The 27,945-nt window shown below is 38.9% G+C and overlaps 1 protein-coding gene across 2 annotated transcripts; it reads right to left on the bottom strand.

Annotated features, from left to right (window-relative positions):
* Positions 1-49: 49 nt before the first annotated feature.
* Positions 50-22,201, bottom strand: arhgap19 (Rho GTPase activating protein 19). 2 transcript variants are annotated; one of them, XM_041785726.1, is made up of 12 exons: positions 22,136-22,201; positions 16,228-16,502; positions 15,865-15,945; positions 14,517-14,726; positions 12,733-12,959; positions 12,431-12,517; positions 12,213-12,278; positions 10,874-11,080; positions 10,604-10,711; positions 9,673-9,786; positions 9,362-9,463; positions 50-6,959 (listed from the first exon to the last, which is right to left on the bottom strand). In XM_041785726.1, exons 1-12 carry the CDS (start codon positions 22,177-22,179, stop codon positions 6,915-6,917), a joined length of 1,566 nt encoding a protein of 521 aa, XP_041641660.1. In that variant the 5' UTR covers positions 22,180-22,201; the 3' UTR covers positions 50-6,914. The 2 variants fall into 2 exon arrangements, with proteins under 2 accessions (XP_041641660.1, XP_041641662.1); XM_041785728.1 differs by having other exon boundaries at positions 50-6,956.
* Positions 22,202-27,945: the final 5,744 nt, after the last annotated feature.

Raw genomic sequence — 27,945 nt, 5'->3', positions numbered from 1 at the left:
CAGACTTTTTGTAGGAAAACATTAAAAAGTTTAATCCAAAGCGGATGTTTCAGCGATGAATGAAATCAACTGTACAGGGTTAACTTATTTTACACTAGAATACAAACAGACAGGTTACCACAGACTGAACCACACGCTTAAACATTCACAGACGGGTTCATCATGAGCCGAACAGAAGCCGTGCTAGCAAAGAAAAACAGTCTCCCCCCTTTAAAACACAAACTCAGTGAACATGTGACGTTTCTCCCATCAACTAGTGCAACTAATTATTTAAAGGAAAACATTAAAAGGGGTTTAAAATTCATGATTTCATCTGTAGAGGAAGTGCTCTGAGTGTGGAGAGGAACTGATGAGTGACCATGTTGGAGTAGATATCAGTAACAGTGTTTCATATTAATGCTAAAACACAAACATGTACACAAACGAAACAGACTGTGTTTTAAAATTAAGACGGTTTCACAGCCAACAGAAAAACTGCTGCATAAAAAAAAATAGTTTACATCTCATGATGTCTCTGAGTATTTCTCCCATTCAAAAGGCAGTTCTAGCTCTGTCTACATTCAACATCAACATTCATGCCAGGTAATCAGACACATGGTTAACTGGTCGACTAGTACCATCGTTCATACTTCACATGACCAGTCTGTCCCCAGTAAAAACTCACGTAACAGCCCATACAGCATTCTCATAGATGTCTGGATTGACCTTGGGTTATTTATGTCTGTCCTGAGGAGTTATGCTGATCTAATCACCCCACAAGGTTAGTTTATAAAATAGTTTATCACCGTTTCATTTTAAAGCATTTTAATAACAAAACAGGGGAGGAAAAGCTGTTAAAGAGGCACTCACTGCGAGTGTCTTAGCTCGTGGCTAATTTGCCCCCATCCATTCGTATGGGCGGGAACTGTTGAGTGCTATAAACAGGGTCACAGACTAAATTTAAGGGAATTTTACAACAAAGTAACTAATCAGTCCATGATTCAGATCAGAGATAAACTGCAGGTACCCAGCATGGATGTTAATACCAAGGGTAAACAGAGTCTTATTCTACAACAGCAGAGTGTAAATTTCTCTCCGTTAAAACATCTTAGCTGAGACTGTGAGGGAGGAAAAGAAACCTTAGAGATCCCAGTTTAGTGTGAAAAGCTTGTTTCTTTCAAATTCAGTCAGCAGTAAAACCTTTACCACCACAGAACGAAATTACCTTCAGTACTTGATATTAGACTCTAAACTAAAGGAAGTAAAGGGTTTTGGGTCCCCTTTTCATCAGTCGACAGCTTCATACACTTCCATATATCCCCTCAAAACAACATCCACAACACCTTCAAGAACTCAGGATGCACCAGAAATGCTCCAAACACCAGTGGAAGAAAAATAACATATTTAAGAAGTGTAAGAACAAGACACCTGCCATCATTTAAGCAAGAAATTTAATCTAGCAGAAGATCGACTGAGTGGGGCAGTGGATCCCTCCTGACTTTGTGTACAGTCATAAAAGAAGGATGCTTTTCCTTCACTCAGGATGTAAAGTTTGGGACAGTACATGAGCTCCTAACTGCTAAGTTTTTGGGACATTTACTGGTGCATCTTTACCCACTTTATAACAAAACTGAGCAGAATCTGTTAAGTCAGGCCATGGAGAAAGTTACTATACAAGACATTCTTCAGAGAAAGGTGCATCAGAGAAGAGTGAATCCATCAAAAACTGCCAAACAGACTCCATCACAATGTTTATACTGCACAAATCCACTGGCAATGTTTTGGCATCATAACACATTAGTGCAGTTTAGACAGTGCAGTGAAGTTTTACCTGGCATTTTATACTTAGAGATAACAGGATACTGGGGGCCCAGGGCTTCTGGTTTTGTTGCCCTTTAATGAAATCGTTTGATTGATTTTCTATCAGAATTGTTTCAAAGTTTCAAACTCTGCTATCATGACAATCACATTTTGTAAGTAAGAAAGAGGACTAGGGCCACTTAATATCCATCTTTTTTAATGGCTAGTAGATTTTTTTAATTTACAAAGTATAGCGTCTTTTTCCGATTCTGAGATCAAAGTCAGAATACTGAGATTAGGTTGGAAATATAGATTAAGGTCAGAATTTTGATATCAAGGTAAGAATTATAAAATCAAAGTCAGAATTCTGCGATCAGAGTTGGAAAAACTGAAATTAAGATAAGAATTCTAAGATTAAGATCAGAACACTGAGATGAAAGTCAGAATTCTGAATTCACAGAATTCTGAAATCAAAGTCAGAATTCTGAGTTCAATGTCAGAATACTTGGATACTTTTTCTTTCAGTGGCCCTAATCGTCCTCCATGTGTAACCTGGTTATCATAAGAACAGTTTTGACATTTAAAGATCAGTTTTGGACTAAACATGGTTTCTATGAAGACCTACAGTCACACTCTGTTGTCTATCAGAAACATTTTAATGTTTTACCTTCTACTTCAGATTACCTCATCACATTACTATCGTCTTAAGATATTTGAGGAGTCTTGGATTGCTCACATTAATTCTAAGTTAAGCCCATAACAGAGTTATGTTCAACCATTCGAATGTCTTCTTTATATGGGTTCTCTTCTTTACACACCTTCACCTTAGACATCCCATGACTGTAACAGATTACTGCTCAATTCAACCAGTCAATTCAGACTTCACTTAAAACCATCGCTATGATAAAATTTCTGCCCTCTTTTAACGTACTAAACCAACCTTCCCATCATTAACTTAAAAAATAATAATAATAATAATAATAACAAAAAAAATTTAAAAAGGCTTAAAGAAGTAACCAGAATTCTGTGAAGACATTTAAGGATCATAACATTTAACAGCTTTACAAATGGGGATCCCAATCATTCAGTACGTTTACATGAACAGTTAAGTCGAGTTATGGTTGTAGCTCAGTGACCAGACTGAACTGGAATGTTCCTGTCCCAGTATGCCAGCAATGAAGGAGAATCTTTTTACTGATTTGACTGACTCCACTATACGTGGTTAAGGCTGTGAGTACATCCAGGAGTAAATCGATCTCCAACCACATTTTTAGACGTTTGTCCCAACCTAAAAGAATCTAATGGGAGTCCCAACAACACATTTGCATGGATTTAAAGGTCCAGTTTTTGTTGGAATAGCACTGTAATCTAAATTTATCTACTGCATGTAAACGCACTGATTATTTAATGATGAACGGTATGAAAAAACAGGATTATTAATAAAGTCTTGTTTGCATAAAAAGGAGCATTAAAACATACAGTGACCTGCTCACTCATCCTGTACAAAAACATAAAAAGATCCAGTAAACACAGCGTACCAAGCACCACAGCTCCCAGTAAGTCTAAAAACATAGAAACACACGGACAGACAGGCTGTACAACATTTACACACACTCTACGTCACTGTTAGCTCAGCATGCTAGCGCTCATAGACACTGATACAGTAGATAAAAACATTCAAGTGTTTACTGGCACCAGCAGATCTGATTCCAGCAGAGCCAAACCAAAGCCAAGAAAACCTCAAAACACTCAAATCTCAGCCCTGACTCACATATTTAAATGGTTCCCAGATTTAAGCTACAGCAGTCATTTTTGTACCTTTTCTTGTTGTTAAATCTAAAATATAACCCACAATGTTTCATGTTTATGTGCATAAATAAGTTAATATTATATTAATAAGAGCTGTTATATGACAGCTGAATTTTTATACGGCCAAACGTAAAACACTTTAAGACTTCTTACTTGTCCTCGAGTTCACAAGGAAGCTATAGCGCCCTCTAGAGGACAAGTGATTAAAGGCTTCGTTACATAGGTGCACAGTGTATGAATGCATTAAATGGCACATCACCCACTCAGGTAGTTAGTGTTACTGATAGATAATTTACTGATAATTTCTCTGATATTCAGAGGTCATTTAAAGAAGTCCAGCTTGTATTTCACCCACATGTTAATAAAATATGGTTGTCACATTAAGTTACTGAAGTTACTGTCACAGAAACACTCCGCTGAGTCCAATCTCATCTATTTACAGAGAAAAACAGGCAAAACTAAGATTAAAAAACTATTTTTGGGCTTAGATGGGTTTTTTTTTGTTTTTTTGCCCTGGTAGTGTCCACAACGTTCATTTCTGAGCACTCTTCACCAGCATTTATTGTTATTAGATTACAAAAGTAGACTGCTTTCTAGGAAGGAGGATTAGGGCCAGGGCTGAGGGGAAAACAATGCTGTCTACTTCAGGAATAAAGTGGAAATAATTAGGAAAAAAGTCCAAATTTGGAGCATGAAGTTGAAATGCACTTTCAAGGAAAAAGCTGACACTTTGACAGCAAAGTTAAATCTTTAGCTTGGCCAGGGTTTCCCAAACTTCTTCTTTTATAAGGCACAAGCCATCGCGATCAACAGCTTAGTTTTCCCACACGTTATTTGTTATCCAGCCTTTCTTCTGCAACATCCTGGCTGGTTTTTGAGCCAATGGCTGATGCTAGCTTGGACAATGTTAAATTTCAGTCAGGACTCAATCTCTTCTTGACCTGACAATTTCTGTTAAACAAGGCAGAAGGAGACCATGTCACCTGGGTCACAGAGGCTTTCTGAGTGTGCTCAACCCCTAAGGCCTTCTGTCTGCTCTGAAACGTGGTTCTTTTTTTAATCAGACCATCATTAATAACTGACTTTAGCTCCTCTGCCATCCAGAGTCTTGTTTTGTGCTTTATTATGTGTGTGGTAGGGTGACGCCCCCTACATGTGTACTGCAGACATGAATGTCACATTAGATACGGCAGCAAAGAAATTCGGAAAAACTCACTTGGTGACCCCCAAAAAATGTCCTTGGATCCAACTGTGGGTCTCGACCCAGACTTCAGAATGAGTGAACCAGACCAGTCATTCCCAAAGTTCACATGCAGGAGATCTTTTTTTGAAGAGGGGGTCACCGAATGAGTTTTCGTGTCTTTACTACAGTATTCTTTCTAGAACACTAACCCTCTCCACCATAATAAAACACAAACCCAGGCTCTACCAGCCGCTGGATGGCAGAAGAGCTTACGCCAGCTACTGATGCCTGGATAATAATAAATAAACGTATTGTCCCAGACCAGACAGCCACTGAAGGCCCAAGGGGTCGGGCATTTGAAGAAAGCCTATGTGACGGAGCTTACAGGGCTTTGTCCTGGCTTGTGAAACAGGAAGTTCCAGGTCAGGACCACGCCGAGTCTGGAGTTAGCATGATTAGAGCTAGCACTAGCCTTCAGTGGAAAACAAAGTTGATGTTTGGCGACGGCTTGAACCTTGTAAAGAGTGGGTAGAATAAACACTTAAGACGATAACAAACACCAGATCAGACAACCACACTGTCAATGAGCCAAGAATCTCTTTGTTGATGAAGTGCAGTTTCACATGTTCATTATATAAGGCAGTGGTTCTCAACTAGAGGGTCAGGACCCATAAGTGGGTCACGGAGCTGTTTCCAGTTCTTTCAGACAGAAAGGTTCACCTGCATCCATTTCAGACGTAGAGCATGAATGAGCCTTAATAAGGTTTTTCTTTATTCTTGAAATGCACGGCACCAAATTTTTCCCTATTCCTGTTCAGGAGCTCTACTAGGTCATATCCATAACTTCATTTTACATTGCTCTGTGTGCATCAGTTTGTCTTTTTTCAATGAAAAATTGACCAAGAAAACACAAACACAATGGAAAGAAATGCTTCCTGACACAGGCAGCAGATGGAAATATCGCTCTGTAACACACAGGACAGATTTTCAGCGTTATTTAAAGTTCTGCTCTGTCTTGATTTTGACTGGCCAGTGAGGGAGACGCAACTGATCAGCATCAAGTTGAACTGTTTTTATCTGAGAGCGTGGCGACAAAAATAGCTGACACTGAGGGATATTTAGCGTCAGGATGCTGAGCATTGAAACACTAGACTACTCTGGCTTTTTATTAAAAATGAGCGCTACCAACGTAAAAACAACAGCTGTGGACACAAACGCTTAACTGTTTTAAGAGCTGCATTTTAAGTAAAGTCCAACCACATCCTGGTAATAAAATTAAATTAAAAGATTGCATTAAAAGTAAAATTGTAAACATTGTCTTACAGCTGAAAAAGAGACAAACCAACTGGCTCTGATCAATCATGACTGCTGCTGATCGATGACAAAAAAACAGGTTTCTGACGGAAAAAAGCTTTAAAAAAACCACGCTATTACCCAGCTACAGACATTCACCAACCGTCTCATTAGGTACAGGTGTTCAACTGCACATTAACACAAATCAGCCAATCACATTTAGGCATGCAGGCATGGTGAGGATAATGAGCTGGAGCTCAAACTGAAGGCGATTTATCGTGTGTGTTGGTGGTCTGGCAGGCTTTAATGCTGTTTATGCTGAGACTCATCAGACACAGGGATGTTTCTCCATTCTTCTGCTGCCAAGCTTTGCCGACTGCACGCCTCACATGCATTAATGCAATAGTTGCTGCCATGTGATTGGCTGATAGATATTTGCGCTAACGAGGAGCTGAACAGGTGTACCTAATGAAGTGGTGAGTGAGCGTGAATCTGAATATCAAAATGATTTAAGTCAAACTAAAACACATTAAGGACTGCTGTAAAACATATATCCTTATCACATGTTGAGGTGGTAATAATTTTCTATGATTCACAGAATAAAAACTTTACCATCTTCAAAGTTTAGTGCACATAAGAGCCAAATAAATAACAGATTTCATAAAACAAGTTTATGAAACTCTCTCAGTGTTCCTGGCTTTAGTTTGGCTTTTCTGGCTCAGAACTGCAGTGGCTGTATATTAGTCACAGTTAAATAAATTCACTAAAATATAAAAAAAATGAGGAGTAACAATATTAATACTGCCCATGTCCTGCCCGAGCAGAGGAGGAGGAGGTGTGGGGCTTTTTATTAAGCCGGGGAGAGATACGTCCTGGTGACGGAGGGTGAGTCCTGCTGAGAGACGAGAGGTGGAGGGGAGGATGGATGAGGAGAGGAACTTGAAATTAATAATGACAGAATACATTTGGACAAAACATACAAACAGCAGGATGATATTGAGAACCACAGTATCACTCTCTGGTCTCTGACTGATTTTACAAAACCTGAAATCATAATCACAATTATTTTTCTTGTTTGATTATAAACATGATTACTAACTGGTTATACACCTGCATCTGTAAGTGTATCTTTATGATTAGGCCTCAATAAATTAGTGTAGAGTTGTTCTGATTCCAGTCTCAGAAATACGTCCAATACTGCTTAAAATGCTGGTATTGGTAACGGCAAGTACAGGAGTTCATGCACCAATCTGATACCGTTTGGTTTATATTTTGCTTCGTTTAGCCATGCTAACTGTTAGCGCTATAAACCAGAAATCAAATCTTCTTCGTTGCCAGAAAACACTGCATGCACAAGCTACCGTTGTACACAAAAAAATGGGACATCATTTATCAAACGTTAAATAACTTTTGAGCCATAAATTGTTGCCTCTCACTTGTTTTTCATTGAAGCTAGCCGTTGTGCTTCCCACTGACGCTACTGATGCCTTTGAATCCCTCACAGTAGCATTTCTGGGGAGCCTGGAACTCGTGTGACTTTTTGGGACTTCAAAGATAATATCCACACCAGTAAACCTGATATTGGACATCTTTTTACCCATTTTAATCCATGTTCCATCATTTATTACCACTAGCTTAAATGCTAACTGTCATATGGAATCCCTCTGAGAGGATCCGTCAACCAATGGCAGGTTGGTCCTGGACTAACCGTCTCACAAAGCTTGTTAAACATCAACCCTGTGGTGCACAGTCGAGCTCTAAACATCCTTATAGAGCACGGATCATCAAGCTTCCTGTCCAGGCCCCCCGAAGGATCATTAAATTCAGAAAAGGGGGACAAGAAGATTTTGTGGTTTTAAGAGTATCTGTTGGCTTATAAATGCCTGCAGCTGTTAAATCCACTCCAAAAACAATTAATATTGAAATAGTTTTAGAATGACTTCACATTTGATCTGTTTTTACAGAAATGAACTGTCATAAATAGCAGATATTTAAAAAAGGGTTATGGTTGGCAGAAGTGCTGCAAAAATGACCAGATAAAGTGGTGAAAAGAGGTTAAAGAAGAGCAAAAATGGGCGATAAGTGGCAAAATGGGTTGTGGCGGGGCACAAAGGGACAAAAATTGTCAGAAGAAGAGGTGAAAAGAGGTTAAAATGTGGCAAAAATTGGAAAAAAGAAAAATACTACTACAATGATATTTCAATCAGATAAAAATATTTATTTAGCTTTTGTGTATTTGAAAGTCCGGCCCCCAGAGTTCTGTGGAGACTAAATCTGGCCCTTGTGCAAATGTACTTGATGACCCCTGCTATAGCGCTTGAGGAACTGTCTGAGATTGGTTGTCACATCCAGTGTGATGGCTAATGCTAAGCTAGCAGCAGAAATTGACTAAAATTGATCAAATTAGACATTCAACATCAAAGTTACTAGTGTAGATTCAACCTTTAAATGCCCCTGAATGTCACCCCAGTTCCCAGTTCACTAGAAAAGCTACTATAAGGGCTACGAAGGCACTGATAGCGTCATAAGAATGGCACAATAGCATGCTACATGAGGAAGAAAAAAGTAAGAGGCTCCAATTAATGACTCAAAAGTTATTTTATGTTTTTACCCTCTGTCTCATCTTGTTGTGTACACCATCAGTCTCAGAGGGTTTAGAAACATACAGGTGTAAAAAGATCCGACAAGCACCTGAAGCATGATTTGAAAATGCAGTAGTCTATCATGGAAAAAAACAGATGATAGTTATTTTGAAATGCACTCTGAAATGTTCCATACCCGACATCCTAACCAGGGATTATCGACAGAAACTCTGTGACTGTGTTATTTTGACGTATTTTGTTTATTTTGTCTTTATGCTGTATTTGTGATTGGCCTGGATGAAGGTCTGAATGTCTTTACAGGGAAAATAAAGTGAACCTTGAAGAGGCATCAGCAGAACCTGGTTTTCATCTCTCTGTATCTCAGGTACCATGGCGAGCTTGAGCTACGCTCATGTTGTCCCTCATGACATGTAAACTCAAGTTAAAGTCCCTGTTCACCAAAAATCATCAGGTACAATCTTATGAGCTCTGCTCTGCTTTAAAGGGAGGGCATGTGCTCTTTTTCTAGCATAGATAACAAAACTAGCACATGACGGTTTGATTATCTTATTTTGTCATATAAATAGGACTATTTTAAACACATTTCATGAGCTGGAGAAAGAACAGAATGCATCTCTGTTGAAAAAAATAGGGATTAATTTATTTTTCTTAAATGTGATTAAAGAAAAAAAAACAACAGAGAAAACTGTCATACCTTAGAAATCTTCAGACACTTTTCCTTATGGAAAGTAAAGTCTGGGTTTTTTACCACCAGCCCCGCCTTCCCCAAAACAGGACCGTTGAGAGGACTGTTCACCTGTGGACATGAGCACACAAAAATGTTGATTTTAAATAATGAATTTAGACAAAAAACACAGAAAGCTTCAGAAGGAAAATGAGAGGATGCAGTCATTTATACAGAAATGAATATTCAAAGTAGTAGTATTTGTATAAATCATATCAAAGTGTGAAGTCACCAGAAAGAGTCCGTTAGATTAGGAGTTTAGAAAAATATAAATGTCTCACAGCTTGTAGGACGACGTTCTCTTTGCCCGTTTTCCTCCTCATCCTGGTGACTGTATCTGGGGAGATGTGTCTGACACGCCCATCCGCCGTCAGCTGCTCACCACGGGCTTTACGCTGTTTCCATTAGACCAGGAAGGAAAATAAAAAACGTGTCTTTAGCTCAGAGAATACTGAGCTTTTGATTGAAGAAACAAGTTACATGGAATGGAAGATGAGGTAGGCTTGTGTGAAATAAAAGTTCTCTGTTATTGAGTGTTCCCTACAAGAAAAACAGCAGAAAAACAACAGGATAAGACGGGACAGGGTAAAAAAAGACAGGACAGGACAGGAAAGGACGGGACAGGACAGAAAAAGACAGGACAGGAAAGAAAAGTATGGGACAGGACAGAAAAAGACAGAACAGGAAGGGAGAGGAGGGGACCGGACAGAAAAAGACAGAACAGGAAGGGAGAGGAGGGGACCGGACAGAAAAAGACAGGACAGGAAAGAAAAGTATGGGACAGGATAGAAAAAGACAGGATGGGACAGGACAGGAATAAAACAGGACAGGATAGGAAAGGACAGGACAGGATAGAAAAAGACAGGACAGGAAGGGAGAGGAGGGGACCGGACAGAAAAAGACAGAACAGGAAGGGAGAGGAGGGGACCGGACAGAAAAAGACAGGACAGGAAAGAAAAGTATGGGACAGGATAGAAAAAGACAGGACAGGAAAGGATAGGACAGGACAGAATAGAAAAAGACAGGATGGGACAGGACAGGAATAAAACAGGACAGGATAGGAAAGGACAGGACAGGATAGGACAGAACGGGATAGGATAGGACAGGAAAAAGACAGGATAGTGCATGATGCAGTTTTTGTAGAGCTGCACCCATTTACCTGCTTCTAGAGTTTCACTAGGTAAAAAATAGATTCATTTAAACATCTGAAACCTTGATTAGTCCACCAAAGGAGCGAGAGCGGGGATGTTTCTTGCTGGGAGCCGGGGGTCCCTGCTGGTGTTCATTAGTCGGCGTCCCTGAGGTCGTCTGTTTGACTAACTGCACACAGGAATAGAGAGAATTCACCATTTATCCACCTCTAATGACACTGAACTGTCCTGTTTTTAATCAAGTCCAACATTTCACAGTTTCAGTTTCTACACTAATGAACTATCCGTTCTAAATTCTGGGTATAATCATAAAACGGAGCCTGAAGGTAACCTGTCTGACGAGCTTCTTCTTCTTGGCTGAGTCGGGCATGTTGTGGTGGACGTGTCTGAAGAGCTCCTTCAGAGCCTCCTCCGTGTACTGCTGAGACGGTGATTGGTACTGCTCCTGTGAGCCAGGGCCTAAAACAGCAGTCCTCTTCAGGGGCAGAACTTTCCTCTGGGATGGAGAGCTGCTCGCCGCCAGAAGCTCCAGATCATCCTGAATGAGGAGAGGAAAGTCAGGGTGTAATTTCAACAATACAAAAATGCAGTTCATGAAGGAAAGGGATCATCACATCTGGCAACAGATCATCAACACCACGGTTATTCACATTATTCTGACAATCTTATCTTCTTTGAAAGCTGCACAAAGTGGAGGGACAAATTCTAAATTAATTCAATGATATCTTAAAGCTATGTAGAACATTTCCTTGGGGGTACTTTGTATTTTTCTTGTTGAATTCTCTCCAAATAAATAAATGAGAAAACAAAAGTTTCCCTTGCTGTTTCGTGCCAGTTTTGATTCTTGTCTCTGATGTCACACTGGTGACACTCCTTGAGACAAAACCGTCCAGTAGTATCTGCTTATTTTGCTTAGAACCCCCCCATGGGTCATACTAGCTACTATCCCTCATGGAATGTCCAAAAACACAGTCTAGGCAAGTCGAGCCGGTGTCACAGAGGAAACACACCACTGGTCTGTTCCCTGTCCTTTAACTCTGGAGGCAGGGCATGTTTATGCAATTAGGGGGACTTAACTTGACATTTCTATGACATGATCATTTAAAATGCAGCTTATCCTGGCTGTTGAGTCTCAAAATCAGACTTGTTTTCAGTTATAACAGGAAGGTAGGGCAACTGAATGCTAAGAACTCTGGTTTGTGTAAGTCAGACTCATCATACATTCAACGATTTTATTGCAAAATGGATCGACAGTTTTACTTGGCTCTGCTCTGAAGATGCTCCCTGGGTTAGTCAGCAGCATGCTTTGATTTTCCAGGAAATGCATGGCTAGAAACCTCCATACGGATGGATACATTAATGACAATGCGTTCAAAACACAAAAAAATGTGTTCAAAAGCAATGAATCCATAGTAGCATGAATCTGAATGTGAGGGTGCAACATGCTTTATGCTATAAAGGAGGAGGCTGGGGTGGAGGAGGTTAAGCTTAAGAAGTATGTCATATGTAGATACAGCACTGTGTTGAGAGACAGAGCTGTGATTGGCTGTGGGAGCTGGGAGGTGATAATTGGGATCAGCTGGACGTCAGCTGATCACAGCCACGTATGGCTACCGTTTCCTAACGCTGAGCTTCATACACGGGGAAACAGCGCTCTGATTTAGACTGACCTTGGTGTGCAGAGCTTTATTCCCCGTGAAGTGAACTCTGGCGTAATCCCGCAGGTAGACCGGAGCCTGGGAATCAAACAGAAGAGATGAGTTACTCATTCACTAATCACAGCATGTTTCCAAAGCTTAATCAGTTCCCAGACTTTATCTGCATCCAAAATGAAACCTAGAGTCCTCTTAAACATTTTATTGCAGTTTTGTTGTTAGTTCCTACTCACCCTGAAGAGTTTCTGTGAGTGTTTGATGAGGAAGGCCATGCTGTTATTCAGCTTCTTCAGATTGTCCTTCAGGTCGCCAGCTGTCATCTGGAGTAGAACACTATTTCAGTTACCCAGAATTCCTTTCAAATCCTCTTTATTGGTTTTCTTTTACAGGAAACTTAAATACGCCAACCTCTGAGGCATCTCTCATCAACAGTTAGAAACAGGTCCTTTAGTATCTGTATTTATTCTCCTTATTATGTTTTACAGTATATTCATGAAGACTCTGATCATGGAACCATCATGAGTCTAAACCTTACGTGTCTTGGCCAGAGGACGTGCGGGGCGAACATGAGTGCCAGGTTGAAGGCTGACATCTTGTTTTTGTCCTGTTGCTTGGCCGTGTGGTAGAGCAGGTCCAGCAGTAGTTTGAGGAGAGAGCGGTTGGCCTGAGGTAACAGCAGGAAGAGAAGCTGCAGCGCCTCTATCTGACGCTCCTTGTTAGGGATCGCAGTCTTGTTTCCATGTTCATCAAACAGAGTCATATCTGGACGGGAAAATAGATCAGAGAATAAAGTCAAGAGAGGATTTAGGAGAATCACCACTAACTTTGGGATAATGCCTTTTTACTGCTTTTAAGCTATTTACACAGAAACAGTCTCATCGCCCATTAGCTACTGTGTAAAGATGATAAACATTTGGGGGAACAGAGCTTTACAAGGCCTCCGTTGTAGCGAGTAAATATCTAAAGCCAATAAAGGGCCAAGAGACCCTTTTTATTATTGTTAGCAGTGGCAGTCAGTGATTTAAAGGGAAGGATTCTCCACTACAGCAGACATGCTACATTTATGTATTAACATCACAGAAGAGGAGTTCTGGCTACTTTTTTTGTTTTAAGCATTTCGAATCTGCTCCTGCGTGCTGTATAAGAGTCCAATGTGACAAAAAAGTCCTGTTCAAATTAACGTCTCTGTTTTTTTGTCGTTGTCTAGTAAAGTAAATGAGCATTGTTTTAGGAGATAGAGCAGTCACACTCAACACGTGGCTCTGGAGCCACATGTGGCTCTTTTGAGATGATTTTTTCCCTTTTTTACATTTTATGCCACATTTAATCAATTTCTACTGCTTTAAGCCCATTTTTACCACTTCTTTTAGCCACCTTTTTGACCATTTTTGCCCTTTTCCTTCAGTTTTAGACACTTTTATCCTGCTTCTTTGCAACTACTCATACATTTCAGCTGCCTTTTGCCATTAAATGCCACTTTTCCCCATTTCCCCATTGTTTTACAGCTTTTGTTCCCACTTTTGTCACTTTTCACTCTTTTTTTTTGTCACTTTTTGACCACCTGTATCTCAATTTTTTGTGACTTTGCACCCATTTTCACCCCTTTTCACCTAGTTTTCTCCATTGTATGCCTATTTTGCCTGATTTCCCCCTTTTTTTGGCACTTTTAATCAATTTCTGCTGCTTTTAGCCCATTTTTACCACTTCCTTTAGCCACTTTTTTAACCACATTTGCCACTTTTATCCCATTTTTGCCCCTTTTCATGAGTTTGAGCCACTTTTATCCTGCTTCTTTGCAATTTTTTGTCCATTTCAGCTGCCTTTTGCCACTAAATGCCACTTTCCCCCATTTTCCCACCTTTTCACAGCTTTTTTGCCCATTTCAGTTACTTTTCACCATTTGTATTGTGGCTCTTGCAATTACATTTTTCAACAATTTGGCTCTTTGATTGTGCAGGGTCGAGTAACACTGAGATACAGAATTAAAATGCCCGGTGTTGCAGCTCCACGTAGTAGTCAACAGCAGCTGCTACTGTCCTGAGTGCTTTTTGTCCTCCACTCCTCCACGCCAGTCACCTGACTAAAAGCTTAGAATGATGAGAGCAACCCATCCAGGTACTTTGCCCACACGATGCCAAGCCCACCCCTTTCTACATACAAACCTTCCACCCAAAGATGGACTCTTGCGCTCACAAACGAGTTTTCTATGGCTGCTAAACTCATGCAGCAAGGATTGTTCAGCAGCAGGGGTCATGTCTGTAAAACCCATAAACCCATCAAAGTAATTCATAATGCACGTGTGCTTGTGTTCATTATTACCAGCTATCTTCAGGTGTGCGTGGAAGTGTCTGTGTGTGAGCAGAGGCTCGGGCAGCTCTCCCAGGAACGTCTTGAGCAGCGTGGCCACGTCGTTGGGGTGAAAATCTCCAGAATCGAGGTCGACGTCCGCCCCACTGTTGAGGAGCTCCTTCAGGGTCTGCTGGCGGACACTGTTCCCAGGAACTCGGAACAAACCCTCCACATGTAGATCTGAGAGAGGAGAAGCAGACAGATGTGATCTGATTAGAACTTCAGCCCAAATATAATTTTTTATTTCATTTTAATTTTGACTAAAGAAAATAATCAGATTTATAATTTCTTCATAATTTCAGAAGATGTTGACAGATGCATGGTTTGAGGATTGATCTACCAGTTTTAAGTGTTTATTGTGGTTTATCAACTCACATAACCTTTGAGCTTTGGATGTCCAAATCTTTAAGATTTAAAATTTGAAGATTCGCTAACAATTACATCCAAAAAATCAAAGTAAGCACTATGAACATTACATATGCTGCAGAGGACTGGAGCTATAAAAATCTACACAACTCCAACTTTACCAACTTCTCCTGCAAATGAACTCAAAATCTGTTCGATTATGAGGTCATTTCCTGTGCACAGCCCTCTTCAGGTCAGCCGACAGACTTTCAGCAAGATTCGAGTCTGCACTCAGGCTGGGCAGGTCCAGAACTTTTATCTTCTGTAAGCCATTCTTTCATAAATTTGGACTCATGTGTTTGGGTCACTGACACGCTGAAACATGAAATTCCTGAGTATCTACAGCGTCTCAGCAGATACCTGAAGGTTTTATGCTAAAACTGACTGGTACTGTTCCTAATGCTCTCCACCTTGACTTAAGCTGGGGATGCACAATATAGGATTTTTTGACGGTATACAATATACTGATATTTCCAAACTAATTGTAGCCGACAATGATAAACACACAAAGAGCACCACATTTCTCTTGTGCAAAAAGAGGATGAGTCAAGAAAAGCTGAGCGAGCAATAGGGAAGTAGACAGTCTGGTAGATGTTTTACTTCTACTAATGTTCGGAGCTTATGGTGGCCCTCTGTGAGTGTGTGACGCCCTAGACATCCACCTTTACCTGATGGTACAGTTATACATTTGCTTATATATGATTTAGGCTATACTACAGATATGTACATAGTAGCAGTATTTTTATATCTGCTGATATTAATATCACAACATAGACTCAGTCTGAAATAAGAGACATCTGGTTGACGAGGTCAAACTTTAAGTTGTTCTTAACTTTCAGACTTTTAAAGATAAACCCAGGCTTATGCCCAGCAGCTGCACTCAGCTCCTGCAGATTTTATCTAGATGACGTACTTTTGCTGAGGTACTCGATGAGCTGGTAGATCTGGGCGATGCAGCTCTCTGTCAAAGGACTTCCAAACACAACACCTTTATCTGAAAGAAGAGACACAGGGGAGAGAGAACTCAGAGATTCTTGCTGTCCCTAACAGCAGGATGCTCTCACAAAAGGTGGTGCATCACTGGATAAAATCTCACATTAACACTGAAGAACCAGGCTGAAGAGAACAGCACTGAAAACTAAGTATTTATGTATTTATCGATGGTGGGAACAGCTCTGCAAATCCAAATGCTGTAAACATCAAACTATACTAAAACTGAGGGGTTTCACTGAGGTATTTAAAGTTGTGTTCAGATGTCACGTGGTTGAGCTCTGACCTTTGCGTTTGAGGAAGTTGAAAGAGCGAAAGAAGCCTCCGTTTCCGCCCGTTGGCGTCTTTGGGCTGTCCTCGCCAAGGAGCTGAGCAAACTCAGTGCCAGGAAGGTCGATGAGCCGAGTGATGTTGCTCAGCACCAGCTCCAGGAAAACGTCAGGGTTCTCATGGCGGAGTTTCTCAACAAAAAAGTCTGGGTTGAAGATGACAGGCGGTCTGCCAGCTCGGGAGCTCCCCGGTGATTCCTCCTGATTGGCCACCATACCGCTCACTGGTCCTCTGAAGGGACAACACAGGGGGTTAAGAAAGAACAGTCCTCTGTTTAAATGGACAGGACATCCAGTACCTGACCAAAAGCTTTGTCTTATAAGCTGTGTTTTCAGGGCTTAGGTCAACTTACATGAAAGGCTGTCAACAATAATAGAGAAGAAATATCCTGATTTAACCTTTTTAAAAGTAAAATTTCTGTCTACAGCTGCTGCTAATGCCAGGACAGGATACCTTTACATCCCCTTCATGTTTTCTTGGTGATCGTTTTTAAATAAAAGACATTTTTAAGCACACAGAGTCATGTAAAACAGGCTATCAAGAGAAGCAGAGGTAAAACTATCATTGCCTAACAATCAACTTTGTAGGGAGCGATCTGAAACTGAGGTTGGAGGTGCTGCCAGAGCAAAAAGACCCATAATTTCACATAAAAATCACACTTTATTGAACAGACACGTCCTCTGAATTCTGAGAAAAAGTCTGTACACTGAGATAGCAGGCAGAATCTAGAACCCTGAGATTAAAGTCAGAGATCTAGAACCCTGAGATTAAATTCAGAGATCTAGAACTCTGAGATTAAAGTCAGAGATCTAGAACCCTGAGATTAAATTCAGAGATCTAGAACTCTGAGATTAAATTCAGAGATCTAATACCCTGAGATTAAATTGAGAGATCTAGAACCCTGAGATTAAATTCAGAGATCTAGAAGACTGAGATTAAATTCAGAGATCTAGAACACTGAGATTAAATTCAGAGATCTAGAACACTGAGATTAAATTCAGAGATCTAGAACACTGAGATTAAATTCAGAGATCTAGAACTCTGAGATTAAAGTCAGAGATCTAGAACCCTGAGATTAAATTCAGAGATCTAGAACCCTGAGATTAAATTCAGAGATCTAGAACCCTGAGATTAAATTCAGAGATCTAGAACTCTGAGATTAAAGTCAGAGATCTAGAACACTGAGATTAAAGTCAGAGATCTAGAACCCTGAGATTAAATTCAGAGATCTAGAACCCTGAGATTAAATTCAGAGATCTAGAACCCTGAGATTAAATTCAGAGATCTAGAACACTGAGATTAAATTCAGAGATCTAGAACACTGAGATTAAATTCAGAGATCTAGAACTCTGAGATTAAAGTCAGAGATCTAGAACCCTGAGATTAAAGTCAGAAATCTAGAACCCTGTCGTTCAGCCCTAGTTCTAATATTCTGACATTAATACCAGAGTTAATTAATCCTGACATTAATCTCAGAGTTCGTTAATTCTGACATTAATCTCAGAGTTCTATAATTCTGACATTAATCTCAGAGTTTGTTCATTCTGACTTTAATCTCAGAGGTCTATAATTCTGACATTAATCTCAGAGGTCTATAATTCTGACATTAACACCAGAGTTCTATAATTCTGACATTAATCTCAGAGTTCTATAATTCTGACATTAATCTCAGAGTTTGTTCATTCTGACTTTAATCTCAGAGGTCTATAATTCTGACATTAATCTCAGAGTTCTATAATTCTGACATTAATCTCAGAGTTCTATAATTCTGACTTTAATCTCAGAGTTCTATAATTCTGACTTTAATCTCAGAGTTCTATAATTCTGACTTTAATCTCAGAGTTCTATAATTCTGACATTAATCTCAGAGTTCTATAATTCTGACATTAACACCAGAGTTCTATAATTCTGACTTTAATCTCAGAGTTCTATAATTCTTACATTAATCTCAGAGTTCTATAATTCTGACATTAATCTCAGAGTTCTATAATTCTTACATTAATCTCAGAGTTCTATAATTCTTACATTAATCTCAGAGTTCTATAATTCTGACATTAATCTCAGAGTTCTATAATTCTGACATTAATCTCAGAGTTCTATAATTCTTACATTAATCTCAGAGTTCTATAATTCTGACATTAATCTCAGAGTTCTATAATTCTGACTTTAATCTCAGAGTTCTATAATTCTGACTTTAATCTCAGAGTTCTATAATTCTGACATTAATCTCAGAGTTCTATAATTCTGACATTAATCTCAGAGTTCTATAATTCTGACTTTAATCTCAGAGTTCCATAATTCTTACATTAATCTCAGAGTTCTATAATTCTGACATTAATCTCAGAGTTCTATAATTCTGACATTAATCTCAGAGTTCTATAATTCTAACATTAATCTCAGAGTTCTATAATTCTGACATTAATCTCAGAGTTCTATAATTCTGACATTAATCTCAGAGTTCTATAATTCTGACATTAATCTCAGAGTTCTATAATTCTGACATTAACACCAGAGTTCTATAATTCTGACTTTAATCTCAGAGTTCTATAATTCTTACATTAATCTCAGAGTTCTATAATTCTGACATTAATCTCAGAGTTCTATAATTCTGACATTAATCTCAGAGTTCTATAATTCTTACATTAATCTCAGAGTTCTATAATTCTGACATTAATCTCAGAGTTCTATAATTCTGACATTAATCTCAGAGTTCTATAATTCTGACATTAATCTCAGAGTTCTATAATTCTGACATTAATCTCAGAGTTCTATAATTCTGACTTTAATCTCAGAGTTCTATAATTCTGACATTAATCTCAGAGTTCTATAATTCTGACATTAATCTCAGAGTTCTATAATTCTGACTTTAATCTCAGAGTTCCATAATTCTGACATTAATCTCAGAGTTCTATAATTCTGACATTAATCTCAGAGTTCTATAATTCTGACATTAATCTCAGAGTTCTATAATTCTTACATTAATCTCAGAGTTCTATAATTCTGACATTAATCTCAGAGTTCTATAATTCTGACATTAATCTCAGAGTTCTATAATTCTGACATTAATCTCAGAGTTCTATAATTCTGACATTAATCTCAGAGTTCTATAATTCTGACTTTAATCTCAGAGTTCTATAATTCTGACATTAATCTCAGAGTTCTATAATTCTGACATTAATCTCAGAGTTCTATAATTCTGACATTAATCTCAGAGTTCTATAATTCTGACATTAATCTCAGAGTTCTATAATTCTGACATTAATCTCAGAGTTCTATAATTCTGACATTAATCTCAGAGTTCTATAATTCTGACATTAATCTCAGAGTTCTATAATTCTGACATTAATCTCAGAGTTCTATAATTCTGACATTAATCTCAGAGTTCTATAATTCTGACATTAATCTCAGAGTTCTATAATTCTGACATTAATCTCAGAGTTCTATAATTCTGACATTAATCTCAGAGTTCTATAATTCTGACATTAATCTCAGAGTTCTATAATTCTGACATTAATCTCAGAGTTCTATAATTCTGACATTAATCTCAGAGTTCTATAATTCTAACATTAATCTCAGAGTTCTATAATTCTGACATTAATCTCAGAGTTCTATAATTCTGACTTTAATCTCAGAGTTCTATAATTCTGACATTAATCTCAGAGTTCTATAATTCTGACATTAATCTCAGAGTTTGTTCATTCTGACATTAATCTCAGAGTTCTATAATTCTGACATTAATCTCAGAGTTCTATAATTCTGACATTAATCTCAGAGTTTGTTCATTCTGACTTCAATCTCAGAGTTTTATAATTCTGACTTTAATCTCAGAGTTTGTTCATTCTGACATTAATCTCAGAGTTCTATAACTCTGACATTAATCTCAGAGTTCTATAATTCTGACTTTAATCTCAGAGTTTGTTCATTCTGACATTAATCTCAGAGTTCTATAACTCTGACTTTAATCTCAGAGTTCTATAATTCTGACATTAATCTCAGAGTTCTATAATTCTGACATTAATCTCAGAGTTCTATAATTCTGACATTAATCTCAGAGTTTGTTCATTCTGACATTAATCTCAGAGTTTGTTCATTCTGACTTCAATCTCAGAGTTTTATAATTCTGACTTTAATCTCAGAGTTTGTTCATTCTGACTTTAATCTCAGAGTTCTATAATTCTGACTTTAATCTCAGAGTTCTATAATTCTGACATTAATCTCAGAGTTTGTTCATTCTTACATTAATCTCAGAGTTCTATAATTCTGACATTAATCTCAGAGTTTGTTCATTCTTACATTAATCTCAGAGTTCTATAATTCTGACATTAATCTCAGAGTTCTATAACTCTGACATTAATCTCAGAGTTCTATAATTCTGACTTTAATCTCAGAGTTTGTTCATTCTGACATTAATCTCAGAGTTCTATAATTCTGACATTAATCTCAGAGTTCTATAATTCTGACATTAATCTCAGAGTTTGTTCATTCTGACATTAATCTCAGAGTTCTATAATTCTGACATTAATCTCAGAGTTCTATAATTCTGACATTAATCTCAGAGTTCTATAATTCTGACTTTAATCTCAGAGTTCCATAATTCTTACATTAATCTCAGAGTTCTATAATTCTGACATTAACACCAGAGTTCTATAATTCTGACTTTAATCTCAGAGTTCTATAATTCTGACATTAATCTCAGAGTTCTATAATTCTGACATTAATCTCAGAGTTTGTTCATTCTGACATTAATCTCAGAGTTCTATAATTCTGACATTAATCTCAGAGTTTGTTCATTCTGACTTTAATCTCAGAGTTGTATAATTCTGACTTTAATCTCAGAGTTCTATAATTCTGACATTAATCTCAGAGTTCTATAATTCTGACTTTAATCTCAGAGTTTGTTCATTCTGACATTAATCTCAGAGTTCTATAATTCTGACATTAATCTCAGAGTTCTATAATTCTGACATTAATCTCAGAGTTTGTTCATTCTGACATTAATCTCAGAGTTTGTTCATTCTGACATTAATCTCAGAGTTTGTTCATTCTGACATTAATCTCAGAGTTTGTTCATTCTTACATTAATCTCAGAGTTCTATAATTCTGACTTTAATCTCAGAGTTCTATAATTCTGACATTAATCTCAGAGTTTGTTCATTCTGACTTTAATCTCAGAGTTCTATAATTCTGACTTTAATCTCAGAGTTTGTTCATTCTTACATTAATCTCAGAGTTCTATAATTCTGACATTAATCTCAGAGTTCTATAACTCTGACATTAATCTCAGAGTTTGTTCATTCTGACTTTAATCTCAGAGTTCTATAATTCTGACATTAATCTCAGAGTTTTTCTTTATTTTCTCGGAATTTAAAGTGAAAGATTGTGTCTAATCTCAGTACTAATCAGTGTCCCTAACCGTCCCCCGTAGCTGACAGCATAGCGCCGGTAAACGTTCCCAGCGACGCTTTTTTATCAGTTTGTATTTAATGAAGCCTTTATTTAGTTGGTGAAGACATTCAATGACACCCAGTCTCAGTTCACACTTCTAACGTTAGCCGGTTTAAACAGCTATTTTATATTACTAACTAACGAACTGAACATTTCACGTTAAAGGAACTTTTATGGACAGTAAGGTCCGTTTTATTAACCGTAACATCTCAGGGAGTTAAAAACGTTAGCTGACGTTAGCTAGCTAAAAGACGCTGCAGCTGTAGCAGACTTTAACAATCCCTTCAACGTAGCGAACTCTAAAAAGACTAAAATCAATAATATGTAGCCTAAGCCTTTAGCCGAACCATCTCTGCATCTATATTAACAACACAGAAAGAAGTAAAAACGTGCTTTTTCAGTTTATGTAGAGTTCTTACCGTGGATTTTGGGAGTTTTCATCGACATCTTTACCCGCAGCCATGTTCCGTTTGAATCCTCCGCTGTTCCCCCACTGACCCCACCCACTACGTCAGCGATTGGTAGTTTGTGGAAAATAGGCGGGACCTAGTGGCTATAATTTGCATGTCTCTGACGTTGATTGGTTGGTTTGAATTCAGTGGCTGTACCAAGAAGAAAACAACATCTGTATGCAAACAAAACACTGCAAATCCCATACTAGAGCAGAGAAGGTATTACAGTGGTAATATCAGCACTGATGTTTTTAATCTTTTTCTTTAAAAAGAAAACTGCCAAATAAGGAAAACTAAAGCAGAGGAACTGATCTGTTGACTGTGCTTCTGTACTTCTATTTACATGTATTATCTTGGATAAGGAAAGGAGTTCCGAAACATAAATCTAGATATTAGGAATTGAGTTAAGACTAAAGAAATGCACATATTTTTTGTTACTATTCAAAATGTAAAGCAGACATTTTTCACCAAAAATTCTGGTATAATGAATTCTCAGTACCACTAAAACTCCATTGGAGTTCGCCTGGCCCAGACGAGAATAATTTAAATAATCCAAAATTAATCTACAGTCACTTGCAGTATTATACTTATTTGAATATATATCAGGAATTAGGCAGGCACTCGTTGCTAAACTCTTCTTTACAGCCTATTTCAAGCCAAACTGGTCGATTATGAGCTAAATATATTCCACTGAAAGGGATTCAAGCAGGGTGTGCACCTGTAGAGTCTGCACAAACGGCTTTTCTGGCGCCCCCTGCTGGTCATTCAGGAGAAGTATATTTTGATGCGATTTAACGCCGCAGGGGTGTCAAACTCAAGGCCCGGGGACCAAATCCGTTATACCCGGCCCACTTTGGTGTCATTTTTAGCCTTAAAAACTCAGGATTTTTAATTTTATTTCATATTTTGACATTTAAAACTCGTGATTTTGAATTGTATCTCACATTTTTGACTTTTAAAATGAATGGTATTAGTGTTCTATCTCATATTTTGCCTTTTAAAAACATTATTTTAACTTCAAATGTCATGCTTTTTAAGATATGAGGCAAAATTGTCTGATTTGAAGGAAATTACTCCATCTTTTAGTTTGGTTACATCTTTTTTTCCATCTTCAGTCCAAACTACTCTATTTTTCATCATCAGCGTTTGATTATGGTTGAAATTTTTAAGAAGTATGGGTCCAAATCTGTCATGAAGGATGTGGTGGTGGGTCCTGAAGCTTCAGAGCTGGTCTGGAGTGATGCAATAGTCTGTGCACATGTAAGGCGTGTTGTGTTTATGTAGAGGGATTATCTGTGTGTCAGAATGAGCTCTCCTCGCGTGACTGAAAGCCCTTAGGTGATCCGTGTCAGACACCAGAGACGCTCCAGCAGCTGCCCGTCAAATCTGTTAGGTCCTCAGTGAGGGAATCCAGGCCAGGTGAAGGGAGAACACCTGTTAACCTTTAGTGTCCTGTGCAAAATCAACCACAGGTATGAATTCTGTTGGGTCTCACTGACACAGAGCTAGACACAGCTGTCCCAAGATTTCACCTTTTCTCATCTTCTCATGTAGGTGATGAAGATCCTTGAATACTTCTTTAGTCATCTTAAAACTTTCCATCTATTTAACAGCTTTTTCTCTCCCCTCATTTGCACCTCTCGAACAGCTTTTCCCCCGCATTTTGCACCATATTAACAGCTTTTTTCTCTCATTTTGCACCTGAACAGATTTTCCTCTCATTTTGCACAACTTTAACAGCTTTTCCCTCATTTTGCAACTCTTTATCAGCGTTCCCCTCACATTTTGCACCTCTTCAACAGCTTTTCCTCTCATTTTGCACAACTTTAACAGCTTTTCCTCTCATTTTGCACCTCTTCAACAGCTTTTCCTCTCATTTTGCACCTCTTCAACAGCTTTTCCTCTCATTTTGCACAACTTTAACAGCTTTTCCTCCCATTTTGCACCACTTCAACAGCTTTTCCTCTCATTTTGCACCTCTTTAACCGCTTTTCCTCTCATTTTGCACCACTTTAACAGCTTTTCCCCCACATTTGACACCTCTCTAACAGCTTTTCCTCTCATTTTGCACCTCTTCAACAGCTTTTCCTCTCATTTTGCACCTCTTCAACAGCTTTTCCCTCATTTTGCACCTCTTCATCATCCCCCCTCATTTTGTCATAAATGGTGACAGTTATATAATATTTAGTAAAAAAGCTTGTGGAATTCTGGTTGGATAGAATTAATAACTCATTTTAAGATGTAAACACACCACTCTTTATGCTTACTAGTGGACTACTGTGTGTTAAGTCCCTCTTAAAGGGCGGCCTTTATTTTGTGCCGTTCCACACGGCAGCTCTACTACCGAACTAATCCAGATGAAGGCATCCCAGATATCTTCTGTATGCAGCCTGGGCTATTGTAAAGCAGGCATTTATCAGTAAGCACTGAGGTGCATCCACAAAGCTTTGAAGATCACCACCCTGTGTCCAGATACCCAGCATGGATGCTGATGCAGCGTAAACAGTCTCAGTTCGACCATGAATATGTGTCAGTGTCATTTATTTGTAAAATCAGTTGATGCTAACTTCTTCTTTCCCTAACTTGCCCATAGAGCTGATAAAACCTGAGCAGTGGAGGAATCTGCCTGTCCTGCCTGGGTGAAAGGTGTGATGCATCTGTGGAAAGAGCTTCAGGCCCCATATGCTGGTCTAATCCCATCCAGGTGGTCCTGTCTGCTCCTATTAGAGGAGGCTGTGACCTGACGTGCCCCCCACCAGGCCGGCTCTGTATCGGGTGGAGGGCTACAAACGGGTGGTATCATTCTTACTGTTAAATAAAACCAAAATCCCACACAGGCTCTCTGTGTCTGACAGCCCGGGACAGTTCAGGATGGGGTTTGGTGCAGAGGCCTCTAGGTCTGTCTGGACTGGGTCAGGAGGATCAGGGAGCAGATGAGACAATAAATGACACTTGATCCTGATTAACCTGACCGCATGTCGCCTTTATCCACCCACAGAAAAAGAGCAGAGCCTCTAAGAACGCTGAGGTGAACGCTGATCAAGCTGCTGCACATCTTGTCTCTTTAAATACCTTCAAAATAAAAAATGGAATCAGAGTTAAATCATATTCAGTAGTTAGAAATTTTAATCAAGGCTTCTGAGCATGTGTCATGATCAGCAATGGCAATAAAACCAGTCTACTAAATAAATAAATAAATAACAGGTAAAGTAACAATGGTTTCAGTCACTACTGATGTTTGGATGTAAAGTGAAAACATGAGACAAAATATTAAATCTCCTTCAGCCGGCTGGACGGTCACATTAGAATCATCACCACACTAAACCTGGGTCTGATCATGTTCAGGGTTTGGTTTACCATCCTTGTAGAAGGGCGGAGTCATCGATATAAGGAACAAAAATTAAAGAGACTGAATGGTGCTGCGTCTACAGCTGATCCCATGACTGTGCAAATAAATCAGACTGTGCAGTGATTCATTAAGATTCATCATTGGTGCCAAAGTTTCACCCCAAAGCTGGTGAGCAAAGGCTTCAATAATAGGGACAAACCTCCCCCTCTCTGTCTACTATACCATATGACAGGGGTTCTCAACCTTTTCAGCCCACGACCCCTAAAATAAAGGTGTCACAGACCGGGGGCCCCACTGGACCTGAAGGTGGATCAACACGGCCATGCACTTTCAAGACATTCATCTGCAGACAAGGTCACCCATAAGGGGGTAACTGGGAGAGCTTTCTGGTGCCCAGCCAAACTGGGGGACCATGGAGGTCAGCAAAACCATGATCCATTATAAAGGTAACCTGTGATAACCATCATTTATATCTATCCTGATAAAATAACCACTCTTATCACAGAAATACATATGTTTAATCATTTGTGTAGTAAATAGCCTTCTGAAAATGTGAATACCTTTTGTTGGAAAAGAAAGAATTAAAATGGGTTAAAAATGGCAAAAGAGTGGAAAAGTGGTGAAATTGGATTTTAAAAGAAGCAGAAATGTGTTAGAAGGAGCAACAATGACATAAATATGGCAAAAAAAAAAATCAATTGCAAAAATAGGTTAAAGTGGAAAAACTGGACATAAATAGTGGTAAAAGGGAGTTCAACAGAGGCTGAAAGGGCTCTAAACTGGCAAAAATGTGTGGAAATTTGGTGAAAAAATTAAATTGAACCCTTTAAGCACCAAAATTGCAAAACTGTGACAAGCAACATTGCTGAATTAAACAGGCTCTAGCTGCAAATATGGTGCCTAATGTTGTTACTACTTTACACCAGGAGATGGCGGACATGAGTAACTTCAATCCCAGCAGCATTTGTGGGTGTGTTTCTATTCAAAGTTTTGGAGAGAGAGAGTTTTGAAAGACCCACCCCTGGTCAAGGAGATGAGAGAAAGAGAGTGAATTTTAGCGGGAATTCTCCCAATGCTGGGAGGAACAGAGGAATATTCACCCTCTGACATGACATTCAGTCGTCTGCTGAAACCATGGTGAGACTGATGGTGCGTCTGTGCACCATGCACAACAAGCAGCACATGCTGAGGCCGATGCTTTGCCTCACTGTGGCCGGTGGGGGGGCGTGGGGGGATATTGGGGTGGTCAAAACACCGAAAATAGCGATGGAGGTAGGGGCAGTCATGTTAGAATGCTGTTGGAGAAAAGGCACAGCCAATGGTGGTGGAGGCTGCCCGGTAATGTCAGAATATGCAAATTAGATGAGTGAATTTACTCCCATCACAAAGTTTGGGTCATACTGAAGATTTTCCTCATTTACAGTATGCCTTTATCTCTAACCACTTTCAAGCTGCAGCCTTTTGAAATCTTGATATCAAAATTAAATATTTTCTTGAAAAAATGCTGGTGCTCAAAGAGTTAGAAATGGCTATAAACTGGCAAAAAAGTGTTAACTAAGAAAGAGAAAATAGGCAGATATTTGCAGAAATTGGTTAAACTAGCAAAAATTGGCATATCAGATAGTGAAATGTGGTAAAATGGGAAAAATTGGGTGTAAAAAAAAGTGGTAAAAAGGGGTTAATATTGGCAATAATGGGTCAACAGAGACAACATTAATCTGAAGTGGCAAGAATTGGTTTAAAAGTGGCAAAAACAGACAGAAAAAGTGGTGGAAAGAGTTTAAGACTGACAAAAATAGGTGTTAAATGACAAAAATGTGTTAAAATTGATGAAAATGGGTTGAAATTGGTGTAAAGTGGCAACAGTGTAATTTTAAAAATATGCTTAGTTTTTTTTTTTTAGGGAATCTGGCAACCCCCTCTCAGTGTCTCGCGACCCCCAATAGGGTCCCGACCCCAAGGTTGAGAACTACTGCCATATGAAATCATAGCTGTGCATGAAGATTGGCCTCCTTCTCTAAGGGCTGTAACCTCTGGAACGTTCCATCCATCCAAGGCCGCCCATGAGGAGGGGGAGGGGGGAAGCTTTCCCCAGTATCACTGAGGGTCCATGGAGGTTAAGAAAAACGGTCAATGGATGAAGAGCCTGAATATTTACCATTACTCAGAACAGAAATGGAGATGCACATTTTTCAGGTTTGCTTCATTGGGAGGAAAACTCAGATTTCTATCCAGCCTGGCTTTTGATAGTGCCATCATTGGTCAAATAAACGTAGATATAGGGCTGTATATTCATAGCTTTAGTCATGTGACTACATGAAGGCTTTGAGGGCAAAAATTTAAAAAAAAAACTTCAGAGTAGTGTCAGCTACCACTGACCACTAGGTGGCGCTACAGCACCAGGTGAGATTTTGGCTTAACCTTAGGT

Source organism: Cheilinus undulatus, linkage group 4, assembly GCF_018320785.1.
Source record: "Cheilinus undulatus linkage group 4, ASM1832078v1, whole genome shotgun sequence".
NCBI lineage: Eukaryota > Metazoa > Chordata > Actinopteri > Labriformes > Labridae > Cheilinus > Cheilinus undulatus.
This window is presented reverse-complemented; position numbering and strand designations above follow the sequence as displayed.

Coding starts and splice junctions, on each gene's coding strand:
- arhgap19 (XM_041785726.1), bottom strand. CDS start 22,179: ATGGCTGCGGGTAAAGATGTCGATGAAAACTCCCAAAATCCACG. Junction 12,960..14,516: donor CGCACACCTGAAGATAGCTG/GTAATAATGAAC, acceptor TTTCCCGTCCAG/ATATGACTCTGTTTGATGAA. Junction 9,464..9,672: donor AGAACGTCGTCCTACAAGCT/GTGAGACATTTA, acceptor TCATGTCCACAG/GTGAACAGTCCTCTCAACGG.